The sequence below is a fragment of the Mytilus californianus genome, unplaced genomic scaffold (genome assembly GCF_021869535.1).
Source record: "Mytilus californianus isolate M0D057914Y unplaced genomic scaffold, xbMytCali1.0.p SCAF_60, whole genome shotgun sequence".
In the NCBI taxonomy this organism is placed as follows: Eukaryota; Metazoa; Mollusca; class Bivalvia; order Mytilida; family Mytilidae; genus Mytilus; species Mytilus californianus.
The window spans coordinates 743,171-764,783 of record NW_026262713.1 but is presented as its reverse complement, the minus strand read 5'-3'; the positions used below and the strand labels follow the sequence as shown (position 1 = coordinate 764,783).

General features: G+C 32.2%; 2 protein-coding genes across 2 annotated transcripts; both read left to right on the top strand.

The window, feature by feature from the left end:
- Positions 1-11,252: 11,252 nt before the first annotated feature.
- Positions 11,253-15,464, top strand: LOC127707249 (uncharacterized). The gene is made up of 3 exons (XM_052211799.1): positions 11,253-11,322; positions 13,595-15,414; positions 15,459-15,464. The coding sequence occupies exons 1-3, from the start codon at positions 11,253-11,255 to the stop codon at positions 15,462-15,464; spliced, it is 1,896 nt and encodes a 631-aa protein (XP_052067759.1).
- A 79-nt stretch (positions 15,465-15,543) lies between these two features.
- Positions 15,544-17,193, top strand: LOC127707248 (ankyrin-1-like). Its single transcript, XM_052211798.1, has one exon. The coding sequence runs from the start codon at positions 15,544-15,546 to the stop codon at positions 17,191-17,193; it is 1,650 nt and encodes a 549-aa protein (XP_052067758.1).
- The last annotated feature ends 4,420 nt before the right edge of the window (positions 17,194-21,613 follow it).

Below are 21,613 nucleotides of genomic sequence, written 5' to 3'. Positions count from 1 at the left end.
ACTGTACCGTTAGAAATCTCCGGTTTGGGTGATCGCATTTGTAAAGACTGACTATGAGTTGTTATGTTGGGAGAGTTCACCGACACGCTATCTGCAGTAATGTGTGGGTGAACTTTAGTTGCGAATGATTGTTGACACGACATTTTCAGTTCGTAAATTTTTTTTTGTGTATAAAGAAGTAATTTACCGTTCCGTATCTGTTCCTTATCAATCTGTTTAATTTATTTCTGAATACATGTTGAAATCAAATTCACCAACTGCTTTTGATTGTTGATTGAGCAATATTAAACTAGCTTCGTATTTTTACGTTTGCTAAATAGAATATGCTTGCTCAGTCTCTCGTTTATGTCTTCTAACTCTTGACTCAATTTTTCATTCTCATTTTGTAATTTCTCGAGCACTTTACAATTTCTTCCCCTAATTTTTCTACTTCGTTTAACCTATCAATGGTCATATGACGCGTTGTCCTTAATTCAATAAGATGACAATTCAGCGCCATCGTGCTATGCTCGCTAACGGATTTTAGTTCGTCCTTACGAAAACATTCTTCAATGCTAGACGGGTGGCCTGAAAAAAACTGATGTAATAAGTAACAGTCTTTTGCATACTTTTGTGAGGATAAACTCTTGTTTGTATTTTTCCTTGAAATTAATTTCCCTAGCGGACACCCATGTATTGACTTACCACCTTACCACAACTGGTTGACATAATTCTATACCCTGTTATAGTATCATCAAAGTCATTTGTTAATTCAATTTATTTTGAAGATCTATCAATACTTGGTCTAACATAGTAATAAAATCTTGGTTAGGTACAAAATGTGTCCCTTGACTACTGTCTTGAAAATATTGGTTATCATCAATGGAGTCATCATTGTTTACATTTTGGCGAACAGGGGTGCCGATATCTGTTAATATATGCACTATCTGTCTATTCTGTGGGGAATATTGCTTGAAAGTGTCACTCATATTGTAAAAGGAATCTACGTTACCACTTTTATCAGCTCTTACATAAGAATTTTTATCATCGGACGCCATTCTTATTCATCAATTATTTGATTCATAGCAAACTTATAATCCATGTGATGTTAAAATGTTTTCTTTCAACTTGTTTCTCATCAAATAATCCGAAACGGTTATGACACTAATCTGAATATACTGAATATTCAGTAACAAAATTTCACTGGAAATTTAAAAAGAAATATTTCTACTCGATCTGATACACGTTTTTGCATTTAAAGTTTTATGAAACTTCAAATTAAAAAAAAAATGATGCATATGTTTTTTATGATTTAATGACTAATTTTTACTATAAAACTTATGTACATATACTTTTTTCTGAAGAAAATTCTTTAATATATCCAAGTTTAGAAGAGATTTACTTTTTTTAAATGTTGGCTTCCAACACAAAAATTCCCCAACATGTTTTCCATATGCAGTAACCTCAGCGTGACCTTTCTCGTAAAAATCCGTTGATCGCAATACGCGAAGGGGAAAACCAAATGGACAGAGAGATTCAACAAACGTAATCATCGCTCCGTCATCGAAATAAACTGCCTCTAGCCTTTGTCAGTCTTGTATTATTTTTGATTTTAGTTTCTTGTGTACAATTTGGAGTTTAGTATGGCGTTCATATCACTGAACTAGTATATATATTTGTTTAGGGGCCAGCTGAAGGACGCCTCCGGGTGCGGGAATTTCTCGCTGCATTGAAGACCTGTTGGTGACCTTCTGCTGTTGTCTGTTCTATGGTCGGGTTGTTGTCTCTTTGACACATTCCCCATTTCCATTCTCAATTTTATGTATCTTATTGTACATGTTATACACGTGCTTACCTGAATATCCATGACTTTTTGTTGATTGTTTACAAACCATTGGTGGCCTTCGGCTATTGTCTGCTCTTTAGTCGGGTTGTTATCTCCTTGCCATATTCCCCATTTTCATTCTCAAATTTTAAAGGTGACAATCGGTTAATTTCGGTTTTAAAACATGACCATTAATTAGGTGCCATATTTTCACTACAACACTGACCGAGTGAAATATTTTTTGGACGATTATACGATATGGATGAGTAAAAAATGATAAAATAGTGCACGGAAAACTAAGTTTATGATATATGCATGCAATGGTTCAATAATTGGATTAACATTATTTTTCACCAGTCACTTGTTTCATATGACTTTAAAACTCGCATTATTATATGGTTGAGAAATATCAGGTTGCTATAATTCATAAAAGCTCAACCATGACACAGAGTTTATAATTTCTATAGAATTTGTTATATTTAAAAGAAATAGAAGGTGCACCTAAATTACTGTATTTTGACTTCGATATATATGTATAAGCAAGCATAAAAAATGAGAAGAAATTATGTGGATTAGGATAATATCCGCTAACGTTAGAATTTTATCAAACATGATAAACATTGAAATATATGTCTTTGACCATGGAAGCATTACATTGACTTTCATTTTACTTTTATGCTCTGACCAAATCGTAATATTTAAGACTTGATAAGAAATCTCCTTTCAAGATATCTGACGACACGATTAACGAATAAAATCTTATTTTGTTTCTCTGTGTGTTTTCCGATTAAGGCTCATTCAATCCCATTTTAAACCACACGTATAAATTATATTTTGTATTTAATATTTGATTCATTTTGATGGAGTCATATGAAAAAATTATACTTCTCCTAGGGGTAACCGTATTTTGACTACATAAAGGTTTGGCATGGTCGGCCCCGGCTAACGCGTTTTTTGTGCGTTAAATAATTATTATTCATAGAAGTATTTTAATTTTAAGTTATATACCTACATGGAGGAATTCTTTTGAAGAATCAACCCGGACGATATCTTTTTTCAATGAAATGTGCTCAAAGGCATAAACAAATGACATGTGTCAGGTCATTATTTTATCCTGATTGAAATACTACTGTAACTGTTTGTAAACAGATTGTATTCATTTTATTTCACATAAACTAATCATAACGAAAAATTGAAAAAAAAGTTGCAAGTCACGGTTTTCTTGTCACTCTCGTCTGTTGAACATTCAACCGAAGCACTACCAACTGGTGCACCGGCAGCTGCTGATGGTTTTGCCTTCTTACCTCCATCTGACGGTCCTTGTACTTTTCAAATACTGTAACACTACATTTATTCCTGTTTTCTGGGTTTCAAATGATCGGACACATTTTGGAGCAACTATTCTGTGCTTAAGGCCACCTGCAGTAGCTTTTAAAACGTCCTTTTTGTACAACAGGTATCTTAATCTAGCATCCTTATCTTGAAACAGGTCAGTTATTTGCGGATTAAAATCGAGTCTGAGCCGTCGGTGTTCATTGCTTCCCCTTAATGCCAAATGCAAACCACACAAATAAAGCAACGTGTCTAGAAGTTGTTGGTGATTATTCATGCCAAGGATACCCTTATCATATAATGCTGTTTCTTCATCTACCGACATCACATCAGACTGCTTGCGCGTATTTGCACCGAGACCTTCAGTGGCCCTTTCTTTCATGACAGCATCTAACACTTGTCTAGCCCAAAAAAATTCGGAATTAGTGAAGAAGTTTATACTAGATGTTTTTTATGACGAATATATCCCTGTATTGAGGAAAACAGGTCATAAATACTGTTGGACGGACATTTACCTCTATCTTTTTTTTTTTTGGCCTCGGCAATGCAATATTCTAATGAAGAAGACAGTTCTGTTTTGTCCAAGCGTACCAAATCCTTTTGTAAACAATTCGGAAAAAATTCCTAAATTAACTAATATCGGACGTAAACGGCGCCCTGCTTGCCAACTATTGAAACATTATAACCCCAGGTATATTTTTTGACTAAATGTTTCGGAACCGATTCCTCAATCTTGTTTTGAAATGAATTTGCTGTCTCTGGTTGACCATGTCTAAATTGATTACAGGTAATTTTCAAATCATTATCAATTGGTTTTAAATCAAAACAACTTAGAATATCACTTTCTTTTTCTTCTCTTACTTCAGAATACGAACTTTCCGTAAGAAAAATCGAGTCTCACTCTAACTCGTAATGCAGTTTTATTTTAAAACAACTGGACAGTGATTACACAGTTTATATCTTGATTAGTGAGTTTTATTTTAGTGAATTATTTTCACCTTATTTGCATTTATATTGTAATTGAAATGTTGGGCGTGGTTATAACCAAACTCATTTGAGCAGAATCTCATACTTTAATGATCGGTTAAATAGGATAGAAATTTCTGCAAAATCGTAAAAAACAGAATATTTTCGACGGTATATAAGTCAGATAATGCATATTTTAATTTTTTTCTTGTCGTAGAACACACCTTGGGGTGCCAGGACTGCCAATCCTGACACCCCTCGGTGTGTTCTACGACAAGAAAAACCTAAAAATATGAATTATCTATAACATATTTCAGAGAAATTTATGTATTTGAGAGAAAAAATATACAACAAATGTGTACAGCAAGGAATAAAATGATATGAACAATAATTTGATAAGTTTACAAACCTTTTCGTGCCGTTTTCGCTGTGATTCAACGTAAAATAATTATCTGAAACATTTTGGACGAACTTATTTCTTAGAGGATATCTTTTGTTTACTTATTGTACCTCGAATTCATTAAACAAGCGTAGACAACTTATTTTAGTGAAAGATAATCGTACATGACTAATTAGACACGCCCATTAGAAACAGGCGGTCCGAAATAGGATCGTGAAAAAAAACGGCAAATAAGATATCAAAGTTTACAATTTCAAACATTTAAAGTGCTTTGATTAGATCCTGTGATATTAATAACCAGACGTTAATAGAGTGCAAATCCAAACCTTGCTTATATCCATATCATTTGAACTTTGGTGGATAGTTGTCTCATTGGCAATTATACCACATCTTCTTATTTTTGGCTTGAATAGGAATTTATTTACCAAACATGCACATAAATCATTTACATATAGTGGCCGTTATTGTATGGTAATTCATTTTCGTGTTTTTGGCACTCATCTACCGTTGAAAAAAATGGAGTAATATTTTACCGTACATTTTGAACATGATTCAACTTTGTTCTAGTAACTTTTGTCCTTGCCAAAAATCCATCTTATTCAAGTGTCACTCTTAAATTATAAACGCTTGTTCAAGTCGACCCACTGTACATGTCGTCATGAATATGCATGACATATTTGTCACTGGACGTTAAGGGAGCAATCAATTACTGTAAATTCAGAAATTAATGCGTGCATTTATTATTGCGATTTTAATTTTTGCGACATTGTGAAAAATCCTGTTTAATTCATATAAAAAATTTCAAAATGCGAGTTTAAATTATTGCGATTATTACCCTGTCGCATTTTTCGCAATAATAAAAACATCGCAATAATTTCTGAATTTACAGTAATCAGCTTCATTGAGATAACGTATTATGTAGTCCTCAGTAACAAATTACCTCAACCAGATTTCCTCTTTTAATATTTAATTTTTCAATTCAGTAGATTTGAAATCTTGGAATTTGCATTAACATGGATAGGTTCTAAAACAGGGGATCCTACATATGAAAACTACGATGAATATTTTTTTGTAAATTAAAATCAAAACGATCTACTCGGTTTCATATGAAAAAAAGAATTCGGATGATAACTTAACATTTAGCTGAATATTACGTACAACTCAATAAAACGGTGATTTTGTTTCATATTTCCAATTGTACAAATGTTAAATTAAGATGTGGAGGGCGACAGAAAATAAGTTTTATTTTTAATATGGTGTTTTAAGCGCAATAAAAATGGAGTCATAATTAAATCGTGTACGGACTTCTACGTTTTATGAATTTAATGATTTTACTTAGATTTTTTTAACTTTAATACTATATGGAGTAGCAAGACGATCTGCAATAAACGTAAAGTTTAATATTTATTTCCACATTTGTCTCTTTCCATTTTTTTATTAGATACATTAGTACACTTTGTATCCTATCAAAAAACACTAGTTGGAGGGGAGAAGAACCGAAAAGATTAATTTTCATTAAGGTGCAATAACTCATACATTGGTGCGAGTTACAATGGCAGTCGAGTTGACTTATAATTTCCCTTCTAGATTTTGTACAGGTGATATAGTTAGCAGTTTCAAGTTTTTCTCTATGTGGTATAGTTTTCATAAATGCAGATATGAATTTAAAGCGTGTTTAGGGCAATCATTTCTATAAGGAATAACCTCTTATTTTGGTAATTTTTTTAATAGACACAAATTTTAGTAAAACAATTACTTGATTCAATAAACTATTGTCATATCTAGTAAAATATAAGTAATTGCTAGTAATATTGAGTAATTGGTAAGTAATTCCTAGTAATAAGTAAATTACTTAATTTAAGTAAAATATAATTACTTAGTAATATTTTTTTGTGTGTGTATCTTTGTCATTTTGCTTAATTTCTTTTGTTACATATTCTGACATCGGACTCGGACTTCTTTTAAACTGAGTTTTACTGTGCGTATTGCTATGTGTTTCTTTTTTTTTCATTGGCTAGAGGTAAAGGGGGAGAGTTGAGATCACATGTTTAACCCAGTCACAATTGTGCACCTGTCCCAAGTCAGGAGCCTCTGGCGTTTGTTAGTCTTGTATGTTTTTTAATTTTAGTTCATTTATATGTTTTATAGTTTAGTATGACGTCCATTTTAAATGAACTAGTACACATTTTTATATATTGCCAGCTGAGGCCCACCTACGTGTGCGGGTTTTCTCGCTGCATGGAAGACCCATTGGTGGCCTTCAGCTGTTATCTGCTCTTTGGTCGGGTTGTTGTCTCTTTGACATATTCCTCATTTCCATTCTCAATTTTAAATATATTTATATATAAATATTCTATAGGAGGAAACAAATCCCTCAGGACAAAAAAAAATCCCTTAGGAGAAAAAATATAATACTAGTGTACATTAGTTTCTGAGAAAAACTCTTTCATGATAATCCTATAGGACATAAAAAATCCAATAGAATATAACATTATTTTTGAAAATCCTACAGGATTTTAAATCCTGTAGGATATTAATTTGATCTCGAAGGAGATAAATTCTCCTAAAGGATAAAAAATCCTAAGGGATCTAAATATCCCGTAGGATATTAAAAATATCCTACGGGATGATGATTTTGTCCTATAGGATTTCTTAAAACCCTGTAGGATTTTTAAAAATCATATGGGAAAATAAAGTATCCTTTAGGATTTTGTCACTGATTTCACTCGTATAACAGAACAAGGCGAGCTATGCAAAAAAAATTGTATTGTTTTACCTACCCCTAGAGGTACATTATTGCCAAGTTTGATGATTCTACCGTTAAACAAATGTGGTTCCAATTTTCACTCATGAGCAGTGCAAATTAATCCAAGAGACTGTTATAAGAAAATGCCTGTACCAAGTCAGGAATATGACAGTTGTTTTCCATTTGTTTGATGTTATTGAGATTTTGATTTTTCCAGTTGATAAAGGGCTTTCCGTTTTGAATTTTACATGGAGATCGTTTTATTTTGTTATTTTACCTTTTTCGTGATGGTGACCATAAAACTTTTGTAGTGACGAGTTTAGTCTTTCTTCCTCATAACTCTGTTAGAGTAGCTTTTGTGTAAGGAGCACGCACTTGTTAATGAAGTCCCTATAGTGTGAACGTGCGTAACGCATTAACTGAGATACATGTATTTAAACTCAATACAGCGAAGCAGAGGTATATCGCTACTGAGACATTAGAAGTTGACAAATAGAAAGCATTGCTTTCCCAAACTAGGATTAACTTTGTACTTAATCATTTGATTTATTTTTAAAAAAAAAACCCTGACAACCAATCAACTCTTATTTTTGTAATGTCTTGAAAAGGCATTGGTCCAAATATTTTCCATCATTCGAAACATTGACATATGAAATACTCTGGTTTATATTCCAAGGCAAGGTATATAACCAAAAAAATGTGTATTGCATTCCATTGATCAATATCTTAATTGATGATCTGATGCAAACTGAATTTGCTGAGTTTGAAAAATTTAACAAACATTTTCATGTTGATACCATTCTTTTCTTTTAAATAACAAGTGTTTCAAGCAAATTATTTTTTTTCCGTTTCTTATAATTTCCTACATATTTTTTGTTTCTTATTTTGTTATATGTTGTGTATTTTTTATTTATATGTCCAGTAATTTATAGAACGAATGTTTTAAAAATTTAGATTTACTTGTTCAAGGAAGATCTCTTGTTTTCCATACTTTAAAAGAAATTGTTATTTTTATTTATTTGCTCCGTCCACATAGAGTCTATTTCAACGTTATAACCTTGAAAAACCCCGAGGGCTTAAACTGGCTTTTAGTAATTGTATTTTAGATTTTTTCTATTTTCTCAGTATAACTGTCTTATTAGAAAGTATGTTCGATCCCGAGTCACGTTCTTTAAACTCAAGTCCGTTTAATGTGTATTCAATGAATTCTCTATTCATACTTATTGTCGTCAACGAATATGTTTAATTAAGACTCTAAACTCGACAAGTTACAAATCGACATCAAAATGTCAAAACAAATAGCAATTGAGAATCATGCATTATAGATCGGCTCATGGTAATACATTTTGGAGTAAAATCATTCTTTTAGGAAACAAGTTTTTGTATCTTTGACTCAAATCGTTCTAAATACTTCCACTTTAAACTTAATCAAACATAAATCTACCCGATTCTAATCATTGTTGATAAAAAAAACAGTTGGTTAGTCCTAAGAAATAAAAGCCTCCTCCTTGTCTGTCATATCTATATAATTCATAATGTCTTTCAGTAGTCTATCATCATCAAATAGTTTTATCTCATTACAAATTCCTTTGATCAATGTTTAGTAGTTTTAGTTAAAGTTTTGTAATTGTTCTGCTAATACCTTTTTTTTATTTTATAATCTACGTTGGGGATGTTCGCTCCTCTGTTTCAAAATAACAAGCTTTTATGGATAACTAGAGATTCCTAACACCTGACAAAAAGTAAAAAATATGAGTAGCAAACATTCTTAAGAAGTATTTTTTGTCCAATATTTCCTCGCAAAGCCAGTATGAACACCTTTCGTACCAAAATGTTCCAAGAATTATAATTTATTTCAAATTTCTTTAAGAATATTTTTTTTGATAACTATACCGGTTTAAGAATTTGAACAGGTTAATGTATCTAAAACTTAATATTTCTTTTATACCTATATGGAGTTATTTTATTTTAGAACGATTGGTCATTATTTTGAATTAGCCACCCGGACGATACTAAGTTTCACGACATGTCCTTCAAGGCATACAATAATGACCCGTATAAGGTCATTGTATTCCCTGGTTAAAATGGAACACTTTTTATTCATTTGATATTAATCGAGTGTTGTTAACGCCAACTGATGTTGTCCTTATCAATTTTCCATAATTTCTAGGTTTTATGGCAAAACAATCCAATCCTTTCCTCCAAGTATAAGACTGAAATATCAGAAAACGTGTTTAACGCACATTTTATCTTAAAAACAAAAAATAATGAGAAGTTTTGTGAATTTATCGCTACAATAAAGTAACATTATGCGAAATAGATGTATTTTTGACAATGCAAAGTATTTAATAACACTTATAAAACAAGCCAAATTTTATCGCTTCAGTGTGTAGGATTTATAATCTTACTGAATCACATTGTCTTGAAGATCAGTTTTTCGCGTCTCAAGTGCATCAATGATTATTTACATTTATATATACCTTTTACTCTACCAAATTACCAGATTTCATTTTCCGGGAGGTTATATGTCGTCCTGATTCTCAATTTTTTTAAGTCGTTGAAAATAATTGAAAAGTTGATCTGTTTTTCCGCGGTAAAATTGTCATGAAACAATAGAAAAACATAGCATCCCCTTTTATAAAGTTAATAATAATAAAAAAAAAACACTTACAAAGTGATTTTTTATACAAGCTGATACATGTTTTTCGTAACAATTCATTAGTGGCTTGCTATATGCAATAACATTTACATTTTTATTGTAACTGGACAGTGATTTCTAAAGTTATATGTAGATTAATAAGTGAGTTTTATTTCACAGTAAAATGAGACATGGGGCGTGTTTATACCTAAATGCATAAGAAGAGAATATCCCTCGTTAGTGTGATCTTAAAAAAAAACAAATCCTGCAAATCTTTTTTTTTACTGTATATAAGTCAGATAATGCATATTTTAATGTTTTTCTTGTCGCATAACACAACTTGGGGTGTCAGGATTACCCAAATAGAGACCTCCCAATTGTCGGTCTTTCAATTAATCAATCCTGTTAAAAAGCCTCTAAAATACAACTTTGTTCAAGTACATTTGTCTTTTACATAAATTTTAATATTGGAGTTTTGATAGCAGTTTATTTATAACAATGGTAAACTAACCTAAGTCCTTTCTTAAATCCTTTCCAACTAAATAGATTTACAGGTATAACATTTTTAATTTGTTTATTAAAAGGAATTAAGATTTACAAAGTGTTTATCAAATTTAGTTTACAAAAAAATAATTTATTTGTCAATAAGTCAATTATCTATGTATATATGGAGCAAAATGGTGTATATGAGTGTATAATACAATCTTACGTTTAAAATAAAGATACATGTATATAGAGTTTGAGTAGATTTGAATAATTGAAGAAAATAAACATAATATATTGATTATTGTATAAATGCATTTGTATCGGTGGCATGACTTTTAAGGATAACAGGAAAACAAAACGAAACATTTACAGCATAGTTGAAATATTTTACTGTTAAAACCAATTTTTATAGTAAAAATCAAAAGACTTAATATTGAAATATGCATAATATAATAAAACTTAATAAAAGTATACATGAATAGGAATTAACTTAAATATCCTTACACATAATGTTTATATAAATATTTGTTACAACCAATTTTATCACTCTGAATGCTAGTAAATGATCGAGAATGGTTCATGCTTTGTCGAGTTTGGTTAAAAATTAGTCGAGTGTGGTTCTGATTTAATTAAAGGATGACTCAGACTGTAAAAAATGATAGTTATCTTGCTTAGTAAAATAAGGTGAAGACAAGTTAAAACTCTTGAGTATGGTTTCGACTGCAGTTGAGGAATATTGAGTACAATTCACACCAATTCAAAATGGTCGCGGAAAAAGCAATGCAAATGAGTACTAAAACTGCACATTTTCGACTTTAACTGGTTAGAAGTGAAATGTTTAAATTCTTTACAGGCTGTAGGAAGATTAGGGGGTCAAGACATGCTAGGTGAATGTGCTCAGCTTAAAACAAAACTTTTAGACATGTTTACAGTACCCTGGAACAGAAGAGGTAAGAATTATTTGAACAGTCAGCAACATATAAGCGTATGCAAAAGTAAGGAAAAAGCTTGAAAATAACCGAAAGTTTAAAAGTCGGTCAATCAAATTGTTGACTACAATTATGAAGCTTATGAAAATAATTTATTACGTTTACGACTCACAGAAATCGGATTTACGATCCCTTACAATGTTTAACCAGTAATATTTCCTCTACTTTCCAAACAGTAGTGTTAAAATTTTATTTGCATTTATTTTGTTTGACTTTTCTTTATTGAAATGCATTTTTTAAAGAAATTTTCTTAAGGTGTTGATATCAAATTTGTATTTCATGAACTAGCTTCCGATATGCATCTTTAATAACTGTATAATGTTAACTTTTTAACGGTTTTGGTCCTTATACATCATTGGCTTTCAAATATTCGGCTTTATGCGTTCCTGATGAAGGTAAACCAGAAAAGCGCTTCGGACGCATGCAACTTATAACGTGTTGTTTTCATTTTTTGCAGCACTTAGTCGATACGTCTGCTGGTGGACTATCAGTCCCCGAGGGTATCGTCAGCTCAGTAGTCAGTACTTCGGTACGGACATGATTTATAACAAATTATATAAAAACTGCCCTGTTATAAATTTTGAAATTATACAGAAGCTAAGGTTTCAACTACCTCAGGCAAAGTTGGCCTTAGATGGATTTTGCTATTTTCGGTCCTTTTTGGTTTATAGCTCTTCAACGTTTCCGGTACTTACACATCCTTTGCGTTCAATTATTCGGCTTTGAGCGTTCCTGATGAAGGTAAATCAAGAAAAGCGCATGAAATTTATAACGTGTTATTTTCATTTTTAATTTAGCTTCTCATCGGATAGAGCTCACCGAAAGCGTCATCTAAAGTATTTTTGTCAGGTTTACACTTCCTCTCTATCAATTGCTGTTTCTGCAGAGAATATATCTTGTATTGAATATAAATAGGTGATGTGGTATTATTGCCAATGAGACAACTCTCCACAATAGACCAAATGACACAGAAATTAACAAATATAGGTAACCGTACGGCCTACAACAATGAGCAAAGCCCATACCGCATAGTCAGCTATAAAAGGACCCGAAATGACAAATGTAAATAAAGGCAACAGTAGTATACAAAAAGTAGTAAAACAATTCAAACGAGTAAAATTATGGTCCAATTTATGTAAAAAATAATGAACGAAAAACAAATATGAAACACAGCAACACACGACAACCACTGAATTGCAGGTTCCAAACTTGGGACAGGCACATGACGAATATGGCAGGGTTAAACTAGTTTGAAGGTGCAAACCCTCCATCTAAACTGGACAGTGGTGTAACAGTACAACATAAAAACTAACTATACAAATCAGGTGGAAAAGGCTTAACTCATCAGATGGATACAAATAGAAGTATATCCAACAAAAACACAGAGTGGACGTGGACGGGTACTTGAACATCCTAACAACAAAAAGACACTTCGCACAGATCTGAGAGTACTCGCAGTTACTGCCAGCTAGTTCAAGGCCAATAACAACTACTAAACAATTCATGCATCTAAGACTAACTTATCAATCAGTACAACATCCAATGGATTTAGTGTAAAGACGTCATAAATAGTCAGAGAAAACATGACATTGTGCAATGAAGCATATTTTTTATGCTTTGATACTAGACGAGCGGAATAAAGGCAACAGTAGTATACCGCTGTTCGAAAGTCAAAAATCGATTTAGACAAAAACAAATCCGGGTTACAAACCAGAACCGAGGGAAACACATCAAATATAAGAGGAAAACAACGAAACAACAGAAACACTGAAGTGAACAAAAAACAAACGACAATGCAACACACACAGTAACGAACTACAAGATATAAGAGGAAAAGTGACAAAGAGTCTCAGAATGATGAACGGTATATTCGGTTTGAAGACAGAACTTTTTCAACATACTTTTTTTTTATTATAAAGCGTTAGTGTGGTTTGTTTTAAATCTTCCCTCCTTTTATTATATTTTTTATATACTGGGAACAAGGCTGAAATGCACTTTTGTCTGGTAAATAGGAATACATTGCATTTAATCTGATTGGATATTTTTCCACAGTTCCAAATGCGAACAACTGATCCAAGGAAAAGAGTTGATTATTGTTTGGTTAAATTTTGCAGCCAACACATGTAAGCCAATCAAAAATCAAGTTTCGTTATATAACACGATATGCATAAAAAGCTTTGAGTGCAAATTGCAAATTATTATAACTTGAATAAATTGCTAAATTACATTTCAGAACAAATTGATGAAGAATTGGAAGAGTGGAAAATGGATCCTTCAATCTTTGTTGATACCAGGGGTGCCAAACATGTTCTAAAATCAGTACAAGAGAACAGCTGTGTTACTATTGTTGCTAGTTTTGGTGTTGGGAAAACAGCAACTCTACATTTTGTGGCATTTAAATTGGCAGATGAAGGATATGATATACTTCCCATAATAAACCCAAATGACATTATTAAGTTTTACAATCCAAATCAGAAACAGTTGTTTGTTATAGATGACTTTTGTGGAACTCATTATCTAAACCCGTATGGCTTTAACAGTTGGAATTCTGTCATTGAACGGATAACCGAACTGATTCAAAATAAACTCACAAAAGTTATTGTGGCTTGTCGGATCCAAGTGTATCAAGACAAGCAGTTTACATTATTACATATTTTCACGACATGTGTTTGTAACCTGCTATCAGAAGATTTGTGTTTAACACAAACAGAGAAGCAGTCCATAGCAGAGTTATACCTGGAAACAGAGGCTTCAGAGATTATTCAGTACTGTGATTTATATGATTGTTTTCCACTTCTCTGTAAACTATATAAAGATAATCCTGAATTTAATGCTTCCGATTTTTTTAGGAATCCATTTGCAGTGTATGAAGTAGAGATTGAAAAACTTGAAATTGAAGATATTGGAAAGTATTGTGCTTTGGCTTTGTGTGTTATGTTTAACAACATACTGTTTGAGCAATTGTTTACACAGGATATAGATGAAAAAATAAGAACAATAATAGAAAACACATGTGAGGCGTGTAGACTTTCCAGAGGAACATCTCGACTTATCCTTCTAAATAAAATTGAGTCACTTGAACATACTTTTATAAAGAAAAAATATGGATTTTACAGAACTATACATGATAAAATATTTGACATCTTGGTTTTCTATTTTGGACGAAAAATGATTCAGTTTTTAATTAAAAATGCAGATAGTTGGGTTATTTCCAAAAGATTACTGTTAGACAAAAGAGATGACGAGGATCAGCTTATCACTGTTGTACCGCTAGAATATCATTATATGTACATAGAAAGAATGATTAAGGACTGGTCTGCTGGTATATTATCGTGTGTGTTTCATAACATCAATATGAAAACACCAGCGTTTAGACAAAGATTCTTAAACCATTTGAATACACTTGATATTTCATTTCAACAAAAAATAGCTCAACCCTATGGTTTTTACGACAATTCTGTCATGTTACAATTTTGTAGGTTCGATTTTGTTCCTTTCATCGATTGGTGCATAACGCACGGTCTCGATGTGAACAAGTGCAACTCAAATAATGAGAGTCCTTTGTGTATATCAGCCAAAAAAGGTCATATAGGAGTAGTTACAGATTTACTAAAGAAAAAGGCAGACATCCATAAATGTGACTTTTATGGAGCATCTCCTTTGTTTTTAGCATGTGAGATGAATCACATAGATATAGTGAAAATTTTACTTGAAAACAAGGCAAATATCAATAAATGTACACGCAAGACATCTTATTCTATAATGCATTATTTTGATGATGAAAGTTTTGATGAACGTAAGGATTCTGGGGAATCCCCTTTGTTTATTGCTTGTCAGAAGAATCATAAAGAAATAGTACAGATATTAATAGACAACGAGGCAGATATCAATAAATGCAGAGATGATGGACTATCTCCCTTGTCCGTTGCCTGTCAAAAAAATCATAAAGAGATAGTAAAACTGTTACTAGATAACAAGGCAGACACTAATTTGCAAGCAGCAGATGGGACATCTCCTTTATTTGTTGCCTGTCGAGAGAATCTTATCGAGATTGTAAAACTATTACTTTTCAATCAAGCAGACGTTACAATTTGTAGAAATGACGGAAAAACTCCCTTGTATTATGCCTGTCAGGAAAATCATGTATCTATAACAAAATTATTATTGCTCAACAATGCAGACATGAGTAAGTGTGCAGGACATGGACAAACTCCTTTATTTATAGCTTGCCTTAAAAATCATATAGAGATAGCAAAGGTATTACTTGACAACAATGCAGACATTGATAGGTGTACAGATGATGGAGCATCTCCCTTGTTTATTGCTTGTCAGAATAATCATATAGAGATAGTAAAGGTATTACTGGACAACAAAGCAGACATTAACAAGTGTACAGATGATGGATTATCTCCTTTGTATATTGCTTGTCAGAATAATAATTTAGAAATAGCAAAAGTATTACTACACAACAACGCACATATTGATAAAGGTACAGGTAACTTTGCATCGCCTTTGTTTATTGCTTGTCAGCAGAATTTTGTGGAGATAGTTAAGTTATTACTAGACAACAATGCAGACATGAATAGGTGTGCATATAGCGGAGAAACACCTTTGATAGTTGCATGCGAGAATAATCATAAACAGATGATTCAACTATTACTGGACAACAATGCGGACATACATAAGTGTGACAATATTGGAGAATCTCCCTTGTTTGTTGCTTGTTTAAAGAATTATGTAGAACTTGTAAAGGTATTAATTGAGAACAAGGCAGACGTTAATCAATGTGCAAAGCATAATGTATCTCCATTGTTCATAGCTTGTCACATGAATCATTTCGAAGTAGTAAAGATATTACTCGAGCACAAAGCAGATATGACAAATTGTGATAATAAAAAAATATCTCCTTTGTTAATCGCGTGTATAGACAACAATTCAGAGATAGTTAAATTATTGCTGGACAACAAGGCGGACATTAATAGAATCGATTCAGGAGCATCTCCTTTGTATTTTGCTTGTTTAAACAACCATATAGAAATAGTACAAGTATTACTGGACTACAAGGCAGATATTAATATTGCTGCACTTGATGGAACATCTCCATTGCATATTGCTTGTAAGAAAAATCATATGGAGGTAGTAAAGATATTACTGAACAACAACGCAGACATTAATAAGTGTAGACATGAAGGCATATCTGCTTTGTATACCGCCTGTTTTGATAATCATATAGAGATAGTTCAGGTATTACTGGACAACATGGCAGATGTTAATAAGGCTGCAGTCGATGGATCATCGCCTTTAATTGTTGCTTGCCAGAATAATCATATAGCGATAGTGAAGTTACTAGTGGACAATAAGGCAGACGTTAATACAAGTGCAGATAATGGATCATTTCCTTTGTTAATTGCTTGCCGGGATAATAATATAGAGATAGTTAGGGTTTTACTGGATAATAAGGCTGACATTAATAAGAGCGAAAATAACGGAACATCTCTTTTGTTTGTTGCGTGCCTACATAATCATGTGGAAACAGTGAAGTTATTACTAGACAAAAAGGCAGATATTAATAAATGTGCATATGATGGAGCATCTCCTTTGTTTATAGCCTGTCAGCAGAATCATAAAGAAATAGTACAAATACTACTAGACAACAAAGCAGATTTAAATAAGTGTACAGATGATGGATTATCTCCTTTGCTTGTTGCTTTGAAATCATTTCATACAGAAATATATCATATGCTGGTACAGAACGGAGCAGATGCATGTACAACGATTACGAACTGGATGCAAAGGAATCGTAAGACGGACACAATGAATATTTACAAATAATAAGTGAATATCTTTAAAAAAATACGTTAAGCCAAATGACAAAGAATTGCGGTCAAGGTACCGCTAATTATCTTGTATTAAAAGGTATAGATGCATAACCACATAGATTAGTGATCAGGAAAATTATTAAATGGAGCTATGGAAACAATTCAAAGAGAATAACGACGCCATCAGTGAGCAATGAATTATTGTAGCATGCAGTGAGCATATACTTACATTTGTCATATATTTAGAACTGATTTGTTGAATATTTGATAGGTTCTGTTCTCTAATCTGTATCATCTATCCTGTATCGCATATCTCGTATCACATGATAGCGTGACGTCATATATCGAATAACGTCAAAGTTGGACATAATACGAAATGTAATCACATTTGATTTTAACTTCAGAAAAATACTTGCAAGAGAAAATGGGTCATTATTTACACTGATTCAGACTAGAAATGTTCATTTTGAAAATGATCAGAATTTTCTCGTCACTTGTATTTTCACAATAAATGAAAAGGCAATTTGTGTACATTTATTTTATAAGCATATACTTTGATAAGTCAACTTTGCTTCTACTTAAAAATTTACAGAAATTAAAACGTGTTGAAGTGATCAATTGTATCGCTTTATATTTCAATTTAATGATCATAATCATACTTTTGAAACAAATTTGAAAAAATATAACAACCTATAAAGATTTTGTTATCAAAGATCTGAATTCATCAGTTGTTTATATGTTGAGATAACACAGCAACATTTGTTGCTAAATAACATTATTGGTTTTACGTATAAAAGTAACAAAATAGTTCTTTACCTAAAACAATTGCTAAGAGAGAACGTTATAAAAAAGGTGTCCGTGGTGTAAGCTACTACTAAGAATACAGCCGAAGAGATGAAAAATTATTCTGTCGTTTTTTTATATTTATTGTATTACTATTGTGAAACTGTATATATGAAGACAGTGAAATTTCATTCAATTTTATCAGTCATAATGATTTAACTTCCATTATTAAAAGAACCCATAATGATTGTCAAAATAATGTTGTTCATGAATGAAAATAAATATGCCTTTACATTCCTAAGAAAATTGCTTGGACAGTGGTTGAAAATTTAATCTAGAAACGAGTTGTAAAACTATTATTTCTAAATGGGGGAACATCTTTCAGCAAATAATGTCTGAAAAAGTACCTTTTCAATTTGACTGATTATTGATCATGAAATTTCAGTCGTATTTAATTTAATGGTTAAGTATAACTTAAAGAAGTTAACTATGTGAAATAAGATTAAATGTGTCGAGGCAATTTCGTGAGGCAATTGAATATCGCAATGATTTATGAATTCTTATTATGTTGTGTTTTGTGTACTAAATTTTTCTTTCTTTTGTTTAATTTTCATTTTTTTCTTCCAATTTGTTGTCAGTTTGGTTTTTCGATTTTAGTGTTCAAATATCCCTTTTATATCTCTTGCCGCTCTAAGATACAATGTTAAGAGTTCAGTCAGAATAAAGCCTTATTATCCTTGTGACAGCTTTATATTATACGATTTAAACGATTTAAAATTGTAGCAATTAACCGTCGATTTCATATTCAGGGTTTAACCTTTTGATTTCCAGTCCATGGTATGCATGCATAACGTATTCAAATTGCTATCACTACAGACGACAATGATTGTTATTATGTTTTCGTCGTTGTCAAGTATAATGTTGTGAGTCACTTTTTGTGAAGAAGTAATGTATTCGTTACCCTCTTTGTTATAATTGAGTTTAGATATTGCATACTTGACTTATACATGCTTTATAGAATATGCATTATAAAATATTTTTAGTTTGATTACCTTTGACGTTATTAGATATTTTAATACTAATCTCCACTGTTTTGTATTGTATTTGACCGAAGTGTCGTGTGTGGTGCATGTGACACAAATAGGTAATTTCTTTAAAAAGTATTGACAGGAAGGCTTTCAAAAAAGGTAGCACTCTGCATGTATATATATAAACATATATTGTTCGACCTGCTAGTCAAATGCGTTTTGTTAAAATATACTTTTTCACTCATTTGGTCTTTTCGACAATGTTGTTTGTGCTGTATTTAGACCCCTCTACCAAGAAATTTGTTTTGCATGTACACGTATAAATATTGCGGTTTTTATCCAACGCAATCATAGGTTTGAACGTTGTTTTCAATTTAGACTTGTTTATATTTTTTCGTTTGGGCTTGTATTATATTTGCCTTCGGGTTTATATGATCCGTTCATCCTATTTGACTCTTTCAAAATTCAAGAGTCTATCCTAAATTGAGGTAATTTTTTGGCCTTCCAAATACCGTTCCGATTCCTCACATCACTGAAGAGACATTTATTGTCGAAATCCGGATATGGTGTACACATTTTTGCACCTCATGTTTGCAGTATACCATCTTTTCCGCAACTTTATTGTTTTCTGTTTGGTAATAAATTAATGATTAGATCTATTTTGTTACATCTTGTGATCCGTTTATTTGGCATTCGCCAATGGCAGTCAGCAGGGTTTAAGAACATCAGTTGTTCGACCTGCTAGTCAAATGCGTTTTGTTAAAATATACTTTTTCACTCATTTGGTCTTTTGGAAAATGTTGTTTGTGCTGTATTTAGACCCCTCTACCAAGAAATTTGTTTTGCTTGCACACGTATAAAAATTGCGGTTTTTATCCAACGCAATCATAGGTTTGAACGTTGTTTTCAATTTAGACTTGTTTATATTTTTTCGTTTGGGCTTGTATTATATTTGCCTTCGGGTTTATATGATCCGTTCATCCTATTTTGACTCTTTCAAAATTCAAGAGTCTATCCTAATTTAAGGTAAATTATATGGCCTTCCAAATACCGTTCCGATTCCTCACATCACTGAAGAGACATTAATTGTCGAAATCCGGATATGGTGTACACATTTTTGCACCTCATGTTTGCGGTATACCATCTTTTCCGCAAGTTTATTGTTTTCTGTTTGGTAATAAATTAATGATTAGATCTATTTTGTTACATCTTGTGATCCGTTTCTTTGGCAATCGCCAATGGCAGTCAGCAGGGTTTAAGAACATCAGTTGTTCGACCTGCTAGTCAAATGCGTTTTGTTAATATATACTTTTTCACACATTTGGTCTTTTGGAAAATGTTGTTTGTGCTGTATTTAGACCCCTCTACCAAGAAATTCGTTTTGCATGCACACGTATAAATATTGCGGTTTTTATCCAACGCAATCATAGGTTTGAACGTTGTTTTTAACTTAGACTTGTTTATATTTTTTCGTTTGGGCTTGTATTATATTTGCCTTTAGGTTTATATGATCCGTTCATCCTATTTTGACTCTTTCAAAATTCAAGAGTCTATCCTAAATTGAGGTAAATTATATGGCCTTCCAAATACCGTTTCGATTCCTCACATCACTGAAGAGACATTAATTGTCGAAATCCGGATATGGTGTACACATTTTTGCACCTCATGTTTGCGGTATACCATCTTTTCCGCAAGTTTATTGTTTTCTGTTTGGTAATAACATAATGATAAGATCTATTTTGTTACATCTTGTGATCCGTTTATTTGGCAATCGCAAATGGCAGTCAGCAGGGTTTAGGAACATCAGTTGTTCGACCTGCTAGTCATATGCGTTTTGTTAAAATATACTTTTTCACTCATTTGGTCTTTTGGAAAATGTTGTTTGTGCTGTATTTAGACCCCTCTACCAAGAAATTTGTTTTGCATGCACACGTATAAAAATTGCGATTTTTATCCAACGCAATCATAGGTTTGAACGTTGTTTTCAATTTAGACTTGTTTATATTTTTTCGTTTGGGCTTGTATTATATTTGCCTTCGGGTTTATATGATCCGTTCATCCTATTTGACTCTTTCAAAATTCAAGAGTCTATCCTAAATTGAGGTAATTTTTTGGCCTTCCAAATACCGTTCCGATTCCTCACATCACTGAAGAGACATTTATTGTCGAAATCCGGATATGGTGTACACATTTTTGCACCTCATGTTTGCAGTATACCATCTTTTCCGCAACTTTATTGTTTTCTGTTTGGTAATAAATTAATGATTAGATCTATTTTGTTACATCTTGTGATCCGTTTATTTGGCATTCGCCAATGGCAGTCAGCAGGGTTTAAGAACATCAGTTGTTCGACCTGCTAGTCAAATGCGTTTTGTTAAAATATACTTTTTCACTCATTTGGTCTTTTGGAAAATGTTGTTTGTGCTGTATTTAGACCCCTCTACCAAGAAATTTGTTTTGCTTGCACACGTATAAAAATTGCGGTTTTTATCCAACGCAATCATAGGTTTGAACGTTGTTTTCAATTTAGACTATTTTATATTTTTTCGTTTGGGCTTGTATTATATTTGCCTTCGGGTTTATATGATCCGTTCATCCTATTTGACTCTTTCAAAATTCAAG